This window comes from Rhinatrema bivittatum, chromosome 7 (assembly GCF_901001135.1).
Source record: "Rhinatrema bivittatum chromosome 7, aRhiBiv1.1, whole genome shotgun sequence".
NCBI lineage: Eukaryota > Metazoa > Chordata > Amphibia > Gymnophiona > Rhinatrematidae > Rhinatrema > Rhinatrema bivittatum.
In genome coordinates, this window is record NC_042621.1 from 153,734,703 (window position 1) to 153,749,735 (window position 15,033).

Sequence of the window (15,033 nt, forward strand, 5' to 3'; positions counted from 1 at the left end):
GACTCAGAACGAATGGGTATAGTATCCGCGTGCTAGCAGTTGGAGACGGATCTGACGTCAACACGGGAAGCGTAGCAACTTAGTAATTTCCGTCTCCAAAGCAGTTTGGAGAGCCTGCATGCTCGCTGAGCGTGTTTTCCAAATCTACTTTCTATTTTCTACTTTCTACTTTCTTTTAACTTCAACTTCTACAACATCGAGCCCAGCACTCCTGCGGTGATACCCTAAGGTCCCTCCCCCAGTAGAGTTTCCCGGGGTGATTTCCATGATCCCCCGGAGGTCTAAGTCCTCGGTCCGGTGGCCGAATCGCGGCAGGGACATAGCCCACGGGCGAGGTTCGGGTGAGGCATACGAGACGCCTCGGTCCCGGCGTGGACGAGGCAGCGGGTGCATATTCTCAAACGTGGCGGTGAAGGTACTTGCCCTCTCCCCCCGCAGCCGGAGACCACCCGGGTTCCAGCCGGGAAGCGCCGAGGATCAGGTAAGGCGTACATCTCTTATTTCTGGTCTCCGAGGAACAGAGGATCGGCGGCGTGGCATGTCGTGGAGGGCGCCATTTTGTGGGCCTTGTTCAGGTATTGAGCGCCCGTAGTAGGCGTGGCTCTATTCCTCCTTGTGCGTATATTGCCTTATTGTTGAGAGAATGTTGAATGCCACTGAACGTGTATTGCTAACCGCCTATTGCTGAGAGCATATTGAATGCCATTGAGCGTGTATTGCTAACTGCTTATTGCTGAGAGCCTATTGAATGCCATTGAGCGTGTATTGCTAACCGCTTATTGCTGAGAGCCTATTGAATGCCATTGAGCGTGTATTGCTAACCGCTTATTGCTGAGAGCCTATTGAATGCCATTGAGCGGGTATTACTGACCGCTTATTTTTGAGAGCCTATTAAAAGCCATAGCGTGTGTATTGCTAACCGCTTGTTGCTGAGAGCCTATTGAATGCCATTGAGCGGGTATTACTGACCGCTTATTGCTGAGAGCCTATTGAATGCCATTGAGCGTGTATTGCTAACCGCCTATTGCTGAGAGCTTACTGAATGCCATTGAGCGTGTATTGCTAACTGCATATTGCTGAGAGCCTATTGCATACAATTGACCTGTTTTCATGGCCGCCTATTGCTGAGAACATATTGCATATTATTATGGTTAAGCGCCTGTCGTATTAAGCGCATATTGCTGCCGCATATTATTATTATTGTGCGCCTGTTGTATTAAGCGCATATTGCTGCCGCATACTATTATTGTGCGCCTGTTCTATTAAGCATATATTATTGCCGCTTCTCATTCAGCGCATACTTTTCAATGGAACAGAATGCCTCAGCGTCTTCAACGGCGACGCCGCCTGCCTCACGCATTAAAGCCCTTGGCCTCTGCTCTGCATGCCAGCTTAGATCCACGCACAGTGAAGAGCCAGACTCCCTATGTGCCCAATGTGAGGAGGCCGTGGGACCCTCGGGCCAGGACCAGTCTCAGCCACGATTTGCTGACAGTTCCCCAGGGGCTACCCCGGATTTAGCGGGCAGTCTCGACCAATCGGGAATCCCGGGGGATCTTGTACCCCGGCGATTAGAGGCTGCTTCCATTTCCTGGGTGGATCTCTTTAAGGGGATTCATGCCTTTGTACAGATGCAAACGGCTTCCCGTCCAGGCCCTGCGGTTCCTGTTGTTCCTGCGGTGGCTGCGACTGCAGCGGCTGCTGCGGCTGCCGCTGCGGTGGCGGCTCCTGCGGATCCTGTTCCTGGACCCTCACGCCCTTATCGTGAGCGGGTCCTCCCGCCGCTGGACAGTCCAGATCAGTCAGAGCAGGAGGTTTCACCGGATGAGTCTGAACTCCCGGACGAGGGGGAACTTCCCCCAGGGATTGAGCCATATAGAACCATGAGGCGGTTCTTCCCTAAGGAGGATCTCTCCGACCTGGTGTCTCAGTGTCTGGCGGAGTTGGATATTACAGGTCCCAGCGCTACGGTACCCTCTGCGCAGAACCCCCTGCTGGAAGGTCTTCGTCCTACAGTTCGCCATTTTCCATTCTTGCAAGCAGCACAACAACTGATAGATTTAGAATGGGCAGCACCAGCGGCTTCCTTCAAAGGGGGCCGGGCCCTGACGGGCATGTACCCATTGGCACCGGCTATCCAGGACCTGCTGGCGTGTCCTCAGGTGGACGCCTTGATTAGCGCTATGGTCAAGCGCACTACCATTCCAGTTGAGGGGGGACGGCCCTCAAGGAGCCTCATGACCGGCGACTGGACGCCATTCTGAAACAGACCTTTGAGGTAGCAGCTCTATCTTTGCAGATCGCGACCTGCTGCACAGTGGTGACGCGTGCCTGTTTGTCACAGGTTAGGAACAACGCTCCAGCAGCTGACATGGAGTCAGCTCTTTCGTTCCTCACGGATGCTGCCTCAGACCTAGTCCGGACAACAGCTAAGGGGATCTCATCCTCCGTAGCCGCCAGGAGGCAGCTCTGGATCCGGAGATGGTCAGCTGATGCGCCTTCAAAGACACGCCTCACCAGATTGTCCTTTAAGGGCTCTTTTCTATTTGGCAGCGACCTTGATAAACTGGCCAGTACATGGGGTGCCTCTCCAGTGCCTAGACTGCCGGAAGATCGGTTCAGAAGAGGCCAGCGCACCTTTCCAAGGCCCTCCAGGGGCAGGAGTTCACAGCGCTTTGTTCCTTACAGGAGTCGCTACCAGGCACCACGTCCTCAGGCCAGGAATCAGTCCTTTTGGACCAAGCAGCGCAAGAGGGGAGCAGGCCCGGGCTCAGGTCCCGGCCGCGCCTCCCAATGAGAATCCGCCGATTCATCTGGGGGACAGAGCCATAGGGGGCAGGTTAACCCTCTTCTACCCCAGATGGGTCGAGATCACGTCGGACCAGTGGGTCCTCGCCATTATCCGAGAGGGATATTATCTGGACTTTCATCATCTCCCTCCGGACAAGTTTGTGGAATCGTCATGTCCCATACACAAGAAGGCAGCATTGGAAGCTACCTTGGCGAGGCTCCTGTCCTTGAACGCTATCATCCCAGTACCTGTCTGGGAAGTGAATTCTGGACACTATTCCATTTATTTTATGTTACCCAAGAAAGGGGGCACCTTTCGGCCTGTACTGGACCTCAAGTCCATCAATCGATACTTACGGGTCCCGAGGTTTCGCATGGAAACTCTGCGCTCCGTCAAGACCGCAGTACAGCCAGGAGAATTCCTCACGGCATTAGACTTGTCGGAAGCCTACCTGCATATCCCGATCCATCCGGATCATCAGCGCTACCTACACTTCAAGGTTTTGGGTCACCACTTCCAATTCCGGGCTCTGCCCTTCGGATTGGCCACGTCACCGCGGACCTTCACCAAGGTGGTTGTGGTGGTAGCAGCGGCCCTCAGGCGGGAAGGAATTCTGGTCCATCCCTACCTAGACGATTGGCTGATCAGGGCGAAATCACGAGAGGAGAGTCATCGGACAACCGACAGAGTGATCGCCCTTCTGGAAAGCTTGGGCTGGGTAATCAACCTCAGCAAGAGTTGCCTACGGCCTTCCCAGTCACTGGAATACCTGGGAGTACAGTTTGACACGCAGGCAGACACAGTCAGTCTCACTACCAAGAGAAGGTTGAAACTTCAGACGCGTATCCAGTACTTGATGGGAGCCAGTCGGCCCATAGCTTGGCATTATCTGCAGGTTCTTGGTCTCATGGCATCCACTCTGGAAGTGGTACCTTGGGCAGGGGCCCATAAGAGACCTCTACAACACTCCCTGCTCTCTCGCTGCAGCCCTACCTCATAACTATTCCACGCACCTACCTCTGCCTGCCAGAGTCCGGACACAGTTACGGTGGTGGCTGCAGTCCGACCACATGAGCAAGGGGTCGAGGATGTCCTCCCCCACGTGGACTCTGCTCACCACAGATGCCAGCCTGAGCGGCTGGGGGAGCACACTGCGAAGGACTCACCGCACAAGGGCGGTGGCACGGAGAAGAGTCAGCGTGGAACATCAACCGTCTAGAGGCTCGGGCAGTCCGATTGGCATGCCTTCGATTTGCTCACAAACTGAAGAACAGAGCAGTCAGAGTGATGTCCGACAACGCCACCACAGTGGCATACATCAACCGTCAGGGCAGAACCAGAAGCCGACAAGTATCTCTGGAGATCGCCCCACTGATGGTTTGGGCAGAGGCGAATCTTCAGGACATCTCCGCCGTCCACATTGCCTGAAGGGCAACACCACGGCAGACTTCCTCAGCAGAGAACGTCTAAATCCGGGAGAGTGGCAGCTGTCACCCACAGCCTTCCAGATAATTGTGGATCACTGGGGGATTCTGGACATGGATTTACTGGCGGACAAGTCCAATGCTCAAGTACCCAGATACTTCAGCCGCAAGCACGATCCGTTCTCCCACGGAATCGATGCCCTGGTTCAGCCGTGGCCTCCAGGGACTCTGCTATACGCCTTTCCTCCGTGGCCTCTACTGGGCGCCATCATCCACAAGATTCAGAAACACCGGGGCCTAGTTCTTCTAGTGGCACCAGACTGGCCAAGAAGACCCTGGTACGCGGACATGAGAAGACTACTGGCAGGGGAGCCCCTTCCCCTGCCTCCTCTCTGGGACCTTCTACGTCAAGGTCCCATCCTCCACGTGGATCCAGCTCAATTCTCTCTTACGGTCTGGCCATTGAGAGGGCTAGACTGAAGAAAAGAGATTACTCGGAGCCCATGATAGATACACTCCTCCGAGCTCGCAAGTTTTCCACATCCCTCACCTATGTAAGGATCTGGAGAGTATTTGAAGCATGGTGCGATACTCATGGCACCAATCCACATGTGACCACGATCCCTATTGTGTTGGATTTCCTGCAAGATGGACTTCAGAAGGGTCTCTCCCTCAGCTCCATCAAGGTTCAGGTGGCTGCGCTGTCTTGCTATGGCCCCAGGAGGGATGGCAAGACCATCGCCAAGCACCCAGATGTTTCTCGCTTCCTGCAAGGAGTCAAGCATATTCATCCGCCACTGAAGTGGCCTGTGCCCTTATGGAACCTCAACCTTGTTTTGGATTTCCTCGCGGATTCCACCTTCAGACCCCTTTGGGGCCTGTCTCTCCGTTCTCTAACCTTGAAGATGGTGTTCTTATTGGCGGTGTGTTCCGCACGCCGCGTCTCAGAGCTACAAGCACTGTCCTGCCGTGATCGCTTTCTGAGAATCACCCCGGAGGCTATCCATCTTCGCACGGTTCCCTCCTTTTTACCTAAAGTGGTTTCACAGTTTCACCTTAATCAGACTATATCCTTGCTTACCACGGCAGGTTTGAAGAAATCTGAAGGACGTTTGCTACGCCATCTCGACATAGGCAGACTGCTGCCTAGATATCTGGAAGCGACACAAGAACTACGAAAGACAGACCATCTGTTCGTCCTGCACAGCGGGAAGCGACAAGGGGAAGCGGCCTCTCGGCCCACCATCGCCCGCTGGATTAAAGAAGTTATCAGAGCAGCTTACGTGGAGGCTGGTAAGTCTCCACCTCTACAAGTCAAGGCTCATTCTACCAGAGCACAAGCAGCATCCTGGGCGGAATCCAGGATGCTGTCGCCTGCAGAAATATGTAAAGCGGCGACATGGTCCTCCCTCCATACCTTCTCCAGGTTCTACCGTCTGGATGTCCAGGCTAGGGAGGACTCAGCATTTGCGAGGGCGGTACTACATGGTCCTCAGGCAGCCTCCCGCCCAGGCTGGGAGTAAAGCTTTTGTACATCCCATTCGTTCTGAGTCCATCTGGCTACAAGCCAGGAAAGGTTGAGATTACTTACCTGATAATCTCCTTTTCCTTAGTGTAGACAGATGGACTCAGCATCCCGCCCAGCTGCCTGTGTACATGGGATTCACCGATTCAAGGTAAGCCATGTCATCTGTTTCCATAAGAGCTTACACTCTACCAGGTGTCAACGCCCTGGCCTTCCGGTTGGGAATGCTGGCGGTCTCCAGCTACTATCAATCGGTCAGGGGAATCCTGTTTCACTTTTCACTGAGCGTCAGTACACACATCCATAACATCTTTTGCAAGGAAGATTACTAAGTTGCTACGCTTCCTGTGGGGGTATATATACGCCCGTGCTGACGTCAGATCCGTCTCCAACTGCTAGCACGCGGATACTATACCCATTCGTTCTGAGTCCATCTGTCTACACTAAGGAAAAGGAGATTATCAGGTAAGTAATCTCAACATTAAAACAGCTCTTTAACACAGCTTAAGAACATAAGAAATTGCCATGCTGGGTCAGACCGAGGGTCCATCAAGCCCAGCATCCTGTTTCCAACAGAGGCCAAACCAGGCCACAACAACCTGGAATTACCCAAACACTAAGAAGATTCCATGCTACTGATGCAATAAATAGCAGTGGCTATTCCCTAAGGGGTAGATTTTAATAATGTACACCCGCGCGTACTTTTGTTCGCACACCAGGTGCAGGCGTAACTTGCGTGCGCCGGGCCAGCCGCCGGCGTGCAATTCCCCGGCCCGGTAGCAGTTTCGGAGGCCTGGGCTGGAACCACGCCTGCGGCCCCCGCCCCCAGATGACGCGCCGCCGCTACACGCCCCCCAGGAAAGCCCTGGGACTTACGCTCGTCCCGGGGCTTGCGCGCGCCGCCGAGCCTATTCAACATAGGCTCGGCGTGCGCAGGGGGAACTTGGGGCAGGTTTTCAGGGGGGTACGAGTGTATCTTACACGCGTACCCCTTTGACAATCTGCCCCTAAATAAACTTGATTAATAGCAGTTAATAGACTTCTCCTCCAAGAACCTATCCAAACCTTTTTTGAACCCAGCTACACTAATTGCATTAACCACATCCTCTGGCAACAAATTCCAGAGCTTTATTGTGCTTTGAGTGAAAAAGAATTTTCTTCAATTAGTCTTAAATGTGCTACTTGCTAACTTCATGGAATGCCCCCTAGTCCTTCTATTATTCAAAAGTGTAAATGACCGATTCACATCCACTCGTTCAAGACCTCTCATGATCTTAAAGACCTCTATCATATCCCCCCTCAGCCGTCTCTTCTCTAAGCTGAACAGCCCTAACCTCTTCAGCTTTTCCTCATAGGGGAGGTGTTCCATCCCCTTTATCATTTTGGTTGCCCTTCTCTGTACCTTCTCCATCGCAACTATATCTTTTTTGAGATGCGGCGACCAGAATTGTAACAGTATTCAAGTTGCGGTCTCACCATGGAGCAATATAGAGCATTATGACATTTTCTGTTTTATTAACCATTCCCTTCCTAATAATTCCTAACATTCTGTTTGCTTTTTTGACTGCTGCAGGACACTGAGCCGACGATTTTAAAGTATTATCCACTATGATGCCTAGATCTTTTTCCTGGGTGGTAGCTCCTAATATGGAACCTAACATCGTGTAACTATAGCAAGGGTTATTTTTCCCTATAAGCAACACCTTGCACTTGTCCACATTAAATTTCATCTGCCATTTGGATGCCCAATCTTCCAGTCTTGCAAGGACCTCCTGTAATGTATCACAGTCTGCTTGTGATTTAACTACACTGAATAATTTTGTATCATCCGCAAATTTGATAACCTCACTCGTCGTATTCCTTTCCAGATCATTTATATATATATATATTGAAAAGCACCTGTCCAAGTACAGATCCCTGACGCACTCCACTGTTTACCCTTTTCCACTGAGAAAATTGACCATTTAATCCTACTCTCTGTTTCCTGTCTTTTAATCAGTTTGTAATCCACGAAAGGGCATCGCCTCCTATCCCATGACTTCTTAGTTTCGTAGAAGTCTCTCATGAGGGATTTTGTCAAATGCCTTCTGAAAATCCAAATACACTACATCTACTGGTTCACCTTTATCCACATGTTTATTAACCCCTTCAAAAAAAATGAAGCAGATTTGTTAGGCAAGACTTCCCTTAGGTAAATCCATGTTGACTTAGTAAATAGGTCCCTATGGTAGTTAAAATCCTACGTGACAGCTAGCACTTGTTAAAAAAAAAAAAAAATCTCAGCTAAAGTACAAAACTATTGGTTTTATTATTTAATGATTTCTATTTGAATTTGCTATATTTTGACTGCAGTTTGTCATGGGCTAGATGGAGTGTACCACCATGCCACTCAGAGGTTGCTCCTGTTCTAATTCACAGAGCAGCCAAGAGTGGTATATGTGACTTGATGATACTTTTAAGAAATATACAGATTGGTGGGTTTTGAAAAATCATGTATGTATTCTTATTTTATATTATCAGGTGTTTCTTGATGCTTTAGAGATCACTGTGCCTTTCCATTACTTTTGTCACTGACATACTAAAATATTCTTCTATTTATTAATTGTTCTTTTGTTGTAAATTGGAGATTAAAATGTACCAAGTATACAGCAGTTTTTAACCTTTTTTGAATTAAGACACTATTATGAGAGTGAGGGGGGAAAAAAGTCCTATCCCTCAGCCTCAACCTGATGAAGCAGCTAATATACATGTTTTTTAAATTAAATGTCTTTCAGTGTTCCACCCCCAACATCAGTCATCTCTGCTCAGCACTTTCCTCAGCCTGTCATTCTTCTCAGTGTCTCTCTCCCCAGCTTCTATCAGCTTATCCTCACTCCTCCCAGATTACTACTCTTCCCCCCCCCACACACACACACTCTCTTAGTTCCTCATTTCCCTGTCCCCACCTCACATCCCTTGACCTCCCCTCTCCCCTCTCCCCCTGCCCCAAACCCAAAACAGCTGTTCCATTCTGAAACTGCATGTCTCTTAGTGATTTGGGGTCCTACGATGCCCACACTCTTAATGCTGTTTTCCCGAGACTGTGATCAATGGGCTGTTTAGGCTAATGGCAGCTCACTCACTGAGAGCTGCACAGTACCATTCTGGGGACAGGTGCAGCAGTGCCATGGAGCCCATGGGTTGCACTAATATATGTTGCAGAATTGCTTTTCTATAACTAAATTCCTTATTTTAAATTGGCTGAGTGTTGCATTTTGACATACAGCTTCCCTTCTTTGTTTGTTTTTTCTCTTGAAATAAATGAAGCAAATTCCAAAATGAAAAAAAATTCAAAATTTGACAGCAAACAAAATGGCTTCACGCTGTTCCTTCCCAGAACAGACCTGAGGGCAGTTTATTATCCAGCACCATTGGTGTAATGGTTTGCTAGACTATGTCCTCATTTCTCACAGATCTACTTCAGACATGCAGCATGCCAATATTTCTTGACGTGAAAGGAAAGATTTTAAAAGCTGCATGCGTCTGATGGACCAGGTAATTTGTGGCTGCTTCTGTAAGTTCCCTTTCTAAAAATTTTGATTAATGATAGACTGCCAGACAAGGAGAAATCTGTCAGCATTTGTGGCTCAGAAAACATTGTTTATTAACCCATATTGGACAGAACGTTCAGTACTTTTTCAGACTTTTCCTAAATTTGGTAAGTTATGGAACCAATTCTTTTCACCAAAATAGATGTCTGAGTTGCAGCTGTCTAAGGTTTTATATGGGTTACATGTCATACAGTCTTTCCTTTCCCTTACATTTTCCTGTCGTCCTCATTACATTATTCTCAAAAATATGAAATAGAATTTAAGTTTCTCAGTTTTTTTGTTTTCTCGCTGCAGGCCTATTGCGGTTTTGCCCGACCTGGTATTCCATCTCAGCATCTCTCTGCAGTGGCAACAGGAAACTGGGGATGTGGTGCCTTTGGAGGAGATTCCAGGTTAAAAGGTAAGTGAAGGAAATTGTAAAGATCCATTGAATCAAATTCAGAGAGAGACCGGTCTTACCCACCCTCCCCGCCACACACACACATGCATGTATAAACTTAAACCTAGAGTTTTGTTCTCCCTGAGATTTAAATTGTATTCTTTCCTTTTTTGAAACCTTAAAAAAAAAAAAAAGAGTGGAGAAAGCATTCTTTGTTTTCTCCAAGCTAAGAAACATTCCCAAAGAGAGATTTTTGTAATTTTTCTGGATTATTTTCATAAACACTCAAAATCCCTGTGAATTTTATAACAAACATTAAACAAGACTGACTGGCTTGGAAAAATAGAAGAAAAATTGTTTGTGCATATATGTTCCTAAAACATCAAAAGTGGCTCTGAAAAATGGGTTGAAATAATTGTAGCTCAGAACAATGATAACTTGGCCTTGCAACAAAATTGCATTTTCCTACATGTAGGAGAATGAATCTTAATGCAGAAAGAAGTAGAACTCTCCAAGGACAAGCAGGATGGTAGTCCTCGCGCATGGGTGACATCATCAGATGGAGCCCGGCACGGAAAACTTTGTCAAAGTTTCTAGAAACTTTGACTGGCACACTGAGCATGCCCAGCATGCCACTAAACTTGCGTCCACGCGGGGTCCCTCTTCAGTCTCTTCCTTTCTGCGAAGATTTTGCTTCACAATCGTGGAGCTCGCGCTTGTTTCTTTTTCTGCAGTTTTTGTATCTACAGTGTTGGGTTGGGTCCCTGGCATTTCTCGGGTTCTCTCCCTCTGCGATCTGGTAAGTCCTTCGGGTTTTCACGGTCGCCCCCATGGTGGCCGCTGACCATCAACTGCACACCACGTTCTTTTTACGATGGCATTGTCCCTGGACTAAGTCCATCACAGACCCCCACGAGGTCTATTTCCTCTGCCTGGGGGCATCCCACGATGTCCACACTTGTGAACTCTGTGCCCAGATGACCCCCCCCCCCCAAAGGCCATTGGGCACACTTGGACAAGATGGAGAAGTTATTCAACCCTAAGCGTTCGGATTCGTCATCGGCATTGGGGATCTCTACCCTGCTCAGGAAGGATGTCCAGGCCTTGAACCCTTCAGGGTCGCCCCCGCTGCCACTCCTCGGTCGCGAAGTGAGAGCGGAGGACCAGGCACATTATTTGTCGTCTTGTTCCCGGCCAGGTTCTTCTCCATCTAGTCTGTTCCGGGCAAGGACCAAGGTAGAAATCGAGAAAAATCAAGGCCGCATTGCCATCTTCCTCCAAACCAGACCACAGGCAGGCATCGGCTGCGTCCGTGCCTCTGATGAAGCGGCTTGGGTGGAAGAATTGATTCCCACCGATCCTTCAGAGGCCTCCACCGACACCAGTGGGAGGGCTTGGTGTCTCCCAGTGCTCCGGGGGACATTCTGATTATGCTGCTGCCTCTTCCTCAAGCTGTTTTGTCATCAGCTGCTTTTAAGGAGGAGTTGGAGAGGCGAATGCGGTTGGCGATCGGCTGGGCCCTGCAGGGCCTTGAGCCTCTGGTTGCACCAGGATCAGCACCGCCGCAGGAACAGACTCCACTGATGCTTACGCCTTTACTGGAGTGGCTGGATATGCTGTTCGGTGTCCTACCGACGCAGCCGGTACCGATGCCTTAAGCCCCTTCGCGCCGAAAGGAGCATCGATGCTGCCGCCTCCGATTCCCATTCTGGTGAGTGATTCCTCGGACAAAGAAGGGCTATTAGGTTTGGTGGCACCTGCTTGCACATGATGCTCTGCCACCTCCCAACTCTCCCGGGGCCATCAGGTCTGAACCCTCTCCTCCAGAGAAGTGGTGGAAATCTCCCCCGGAGGATCTTTTCTTCACTGGATTTGTTAAGGCCATGGCAGAGTCAGTGACTTTCCAGCTCTTAATGGAACAGGACTCCAGGCACAAGATGCTAGAGATCTTGCAATTCCTGGATGCAACGAAGGAAGTGGTGGCTGTCCCAGTCAATGAAATCTTCAAGGACCTGGTAGCCTGCCTTTGGGCGCACCGCATCTCGGTTCCTCCAGTGAAGCGCAAGACGGACGCGGCTTATCTGGTCCAGCCTACCACTGGTTTTGAACGCCAACAGCTCCCTCACCAGTCAGTGGTGTTAGTCGGCCTTGAAGAAGGCAAAGAGGCTTTGCACTCATATCTCATACCCCCGTCCCCCCAGGGTGGGAACATAGAGCTCTGGACGCTCTCGGGTACCGCAAGGTGCAATGTTAACAGCCAGGATTGCTTGTTACCAACTGTATGGGTCATTCTCCTAGGACAAGCAGGATGGTAGTCCTCACATGTAGTAGACCGTGAGGAGAAGCGGGTTGGATGGCTCCCTGCACATCCACGAGAGGTCCCACTTTAGTCTCTTTTTTTTTTTTTTTTCCGCGGTGCAGTTGCCTCGCGGTCCGTGGAGCTCTAACTTTTTTCTTCTTCTTTTCTTTGATTCCTCAAGTTGTGTCTAAATCCTTGTGGTTCCCCTTCACGATCGGTACCCCTCGGTATGGTAGGTCCGTTTTTGGTCTTTTTTTTCCATACTCTCTGTCTATTCCCAACTCCCCACCCCACGGTGTCCGTCGGTCACCAACCGCTCGCTGTGTGTTTTTTATGGCGTCGTCCAGTTTTCATCGGTGCCCCCAGTATCCATGGACCATGTCCATCATGGATTCGCACGAGGTCCTCACACGATGTCTGGGGGTGCCATCTGGGTGATCAGATGACACCCAAAGGGCATTGGGCGCACCTTGATAAAATGGAGAAACGTTTTGGGACTCCAAAGTCCTCCACGCCTACATCAGTCCCTTCGACGCCTAGAGATCGCAGGGAGCCATCCAACCCGCTTCTCCTCACGGCCCCTCTATCTAGTACCTCCAAGGATCGGGGGGGGGGGGGGGGAGATCAATCCTTGATGATCTCTCAGATCTCCTGGACCTCAGGGTCATCGGAGCTGAGCACCAGAAACAATCCCGCAAGCATCGACACCAGTCACCATTGGTGCACAGTTCCGGTTCCGGAGTGGCATCGGCCGCTGACGAGCCACCATCGAAGCGGCACAGCCATCAGAGGCCCCATCCTCTGGTGTGCATGGCAGCCTGAGGCGTTCCTCACGGATACTGGTGCCGGGCACTGTGCCACCTCGAAGACCTGAGGAAGAGCCAGTGAAGCCTCGTCCCCCTCCATCAGTTCTGGCCACCCAGGACTTCCAGAAGGAGTTGGACTGGAGGGTGCAATCGGCGGTGTTCAAAGCGCTGCAAAGCGTTGAGTTTCCAGTGCCACTGGCCCCCTTACCCAGTGCCTGAGCTTCCGCCATGTTGGCACCACTGCTGGAGCATCTGGATGTCCTTCTGGGTGCCCTACTAATGCAGCTGGTGCCCGAAGGGCTCTCGATGCCCTATTGGCCATCGATGCCCTCCACTGGAGCGATACCGATTGTCAGGTCCTTGAGGAGGAAGATATGGCCAGTACCATGTTTCCTCACCCATGGTTCCCCAAGCCTTTGCCGGATCCCTCCGGCTTGCCATGGCCAGTGATCCCCTCCATGCCGAGGGAACAATCGATGCTGCCTGTGCCCTCAAGGACTCCAAAGCCTTCGGAGCCCAGGGCTGATGCTCCTCACGGACCTCGCCCATGACACGCCGGTCCCAGTGAGGAGGAGGGGCCCTGTTACCCTTGGGGTGACGAGTCCACAGACATCCTCGGACTACTCCAACGACCCCCTTTCGGAGCCCTCCCCTCTGGAGGAGCATCGCCAGTCATCACCCGAAGACTTGTCCTTTGTGGGGTTTGTCCGGGCCATGGCTGAAGCCATCCCCTTTCAACTCCTTACAGGAGGATGCGTGTCATAAGATGCTGGAAGTTCTCCAGTTCGCTCCTAAGGAAATCGTGGCGGTCCCGATCCATGAGATTTTCAAAGAACTCCTCTTCCGCATGTGGGAACACCCTATTTCGGTCTCCCCCGTTAACAGAAAGGCTGATGCCACCTACCTAGTGCAACACGTTGTTTGCTTCGGTAGGAGGCAGTTCCCTCCACCAGTCAGTGATAGTGTACTCTGCCTTAAAAAAGGCTCGGCGTTCCCATACCCATGCCTCCGCTTCTCCAGGGCATGAGCATAGGCAGCTGGAAGCCCTGGGCAGAAACATCTTTCAAGGCGCCATGCTGGTTGCCCACATTGCCGCCTACCAACTGTATATGACCCAGTACAACCGCAATCTCTGGAAATGAGTCCAAGATTTCACGATGGGTCTTCCTCAGCAACAGCAGGAAGCCCTTTCTGCTATTGCATGGCCGCCGTGGGCATCGGCGCCAGGAGAATGTCTTGGCTTCGGGCCTCCCCTGTACAGGTGAGAACCTGTTTGGAGGCAAAGTCCGGGATGCAGTGGCGCAGCTGAAGGACCACCACGATACACTTCAGCATTTGTCTACTAGTGCCCTGGAGGGGCCTTCCTTAGCCAGGAAATCCTCCAGGCAGGGCTCTCGAAAGCCCTTTTATCGGCAGCGGAAATATTATCCACCAGCCACCTGGATTCACCCGCCTTGCACCAGTTCCAGGAGTCGTCCCTGCCAACAGCAGGCCCCTAGAACCCAACTGGCTCCCCAGCAGGCCCTGACCACGGGCTTTTGACTGGTGGCGAGGGAGCGTAAGTCAGCTGGCCGTACCACTGGCTTTGGATCCCCCAGTCGGTGGCAGGCTCCTCAGCTTTGCCCATCACTGGGGAAAGATAACATCGGACTACTGGGTCCTCTCCATCATTCACCAAGGATACCGTCTGCACTTCAGCCGGCTCCCAGAGACCTCTCCCCCATGTCTATCGAGGGGCTCATCAGCCCATTTGGTCATCCTTCAAACGGAACTCTCTGCCCTTCTTGTAGCGGGCGCAGTGGAACCGGTCCCTCGCTCTCAGCAGAGCCAAGGGTTCTATTTGAGGTATTTCCTCATTCCAAAGAGGAATGGCGGCTTGCGTCCCATTCTCGACCTCAGGGTTTTGAACAAGTTTCTTGTAAGAGAAAAATTCAATATGGTCTCTCTGTGCACGCTGATCCCGCTCCTCCGAAGAGGAGACTGGCTTTGCTCCCTCGACCTCAAGGAGGCGTACGCACATATTGCGATCATCCCCACCCACCAGAAGTACCTCCACTTCGTGGTGGGGACTGCACATTACCAGTACAAAGTGCTGCCCTTTGGGCTGGCATGGGCCCCCTCGTCTTCAAATGCTTAGCAGTGGTGGCCGCCTACCTGAGACGTCCCTTGGTCTATGTGTTTCCATACCTGGACGACTGGCTGGTCAGGAGCAACTCTCA

At 51.2% G+C, this 15,033-nt stretch overlaps 1 protein-coding gene across 1 annotated transcript in view; it reads left to right on the forward strand.

Annotated features, from left to right (window-relative positions):
* PARG (poly(ADP-ribose) glycohydrolase) overlaps positions 1 to 15,033 on the forward strand; it is a 511,630-nt gene that overhangs the window by 418,999 nt on the left and 77,598 nt on the right. Inside the window, exon 21 of the mRNA XM_029610698.1 lies at positions 9,625 to 9,730. Coding sequence (XP_029466558.1) covers positions 9,625 to 9,730 — 106 coding nt within the window. The remainder of the gene's footprint in view (positions 1 to 9,624; positions 9,731 to 15,033) is intronic.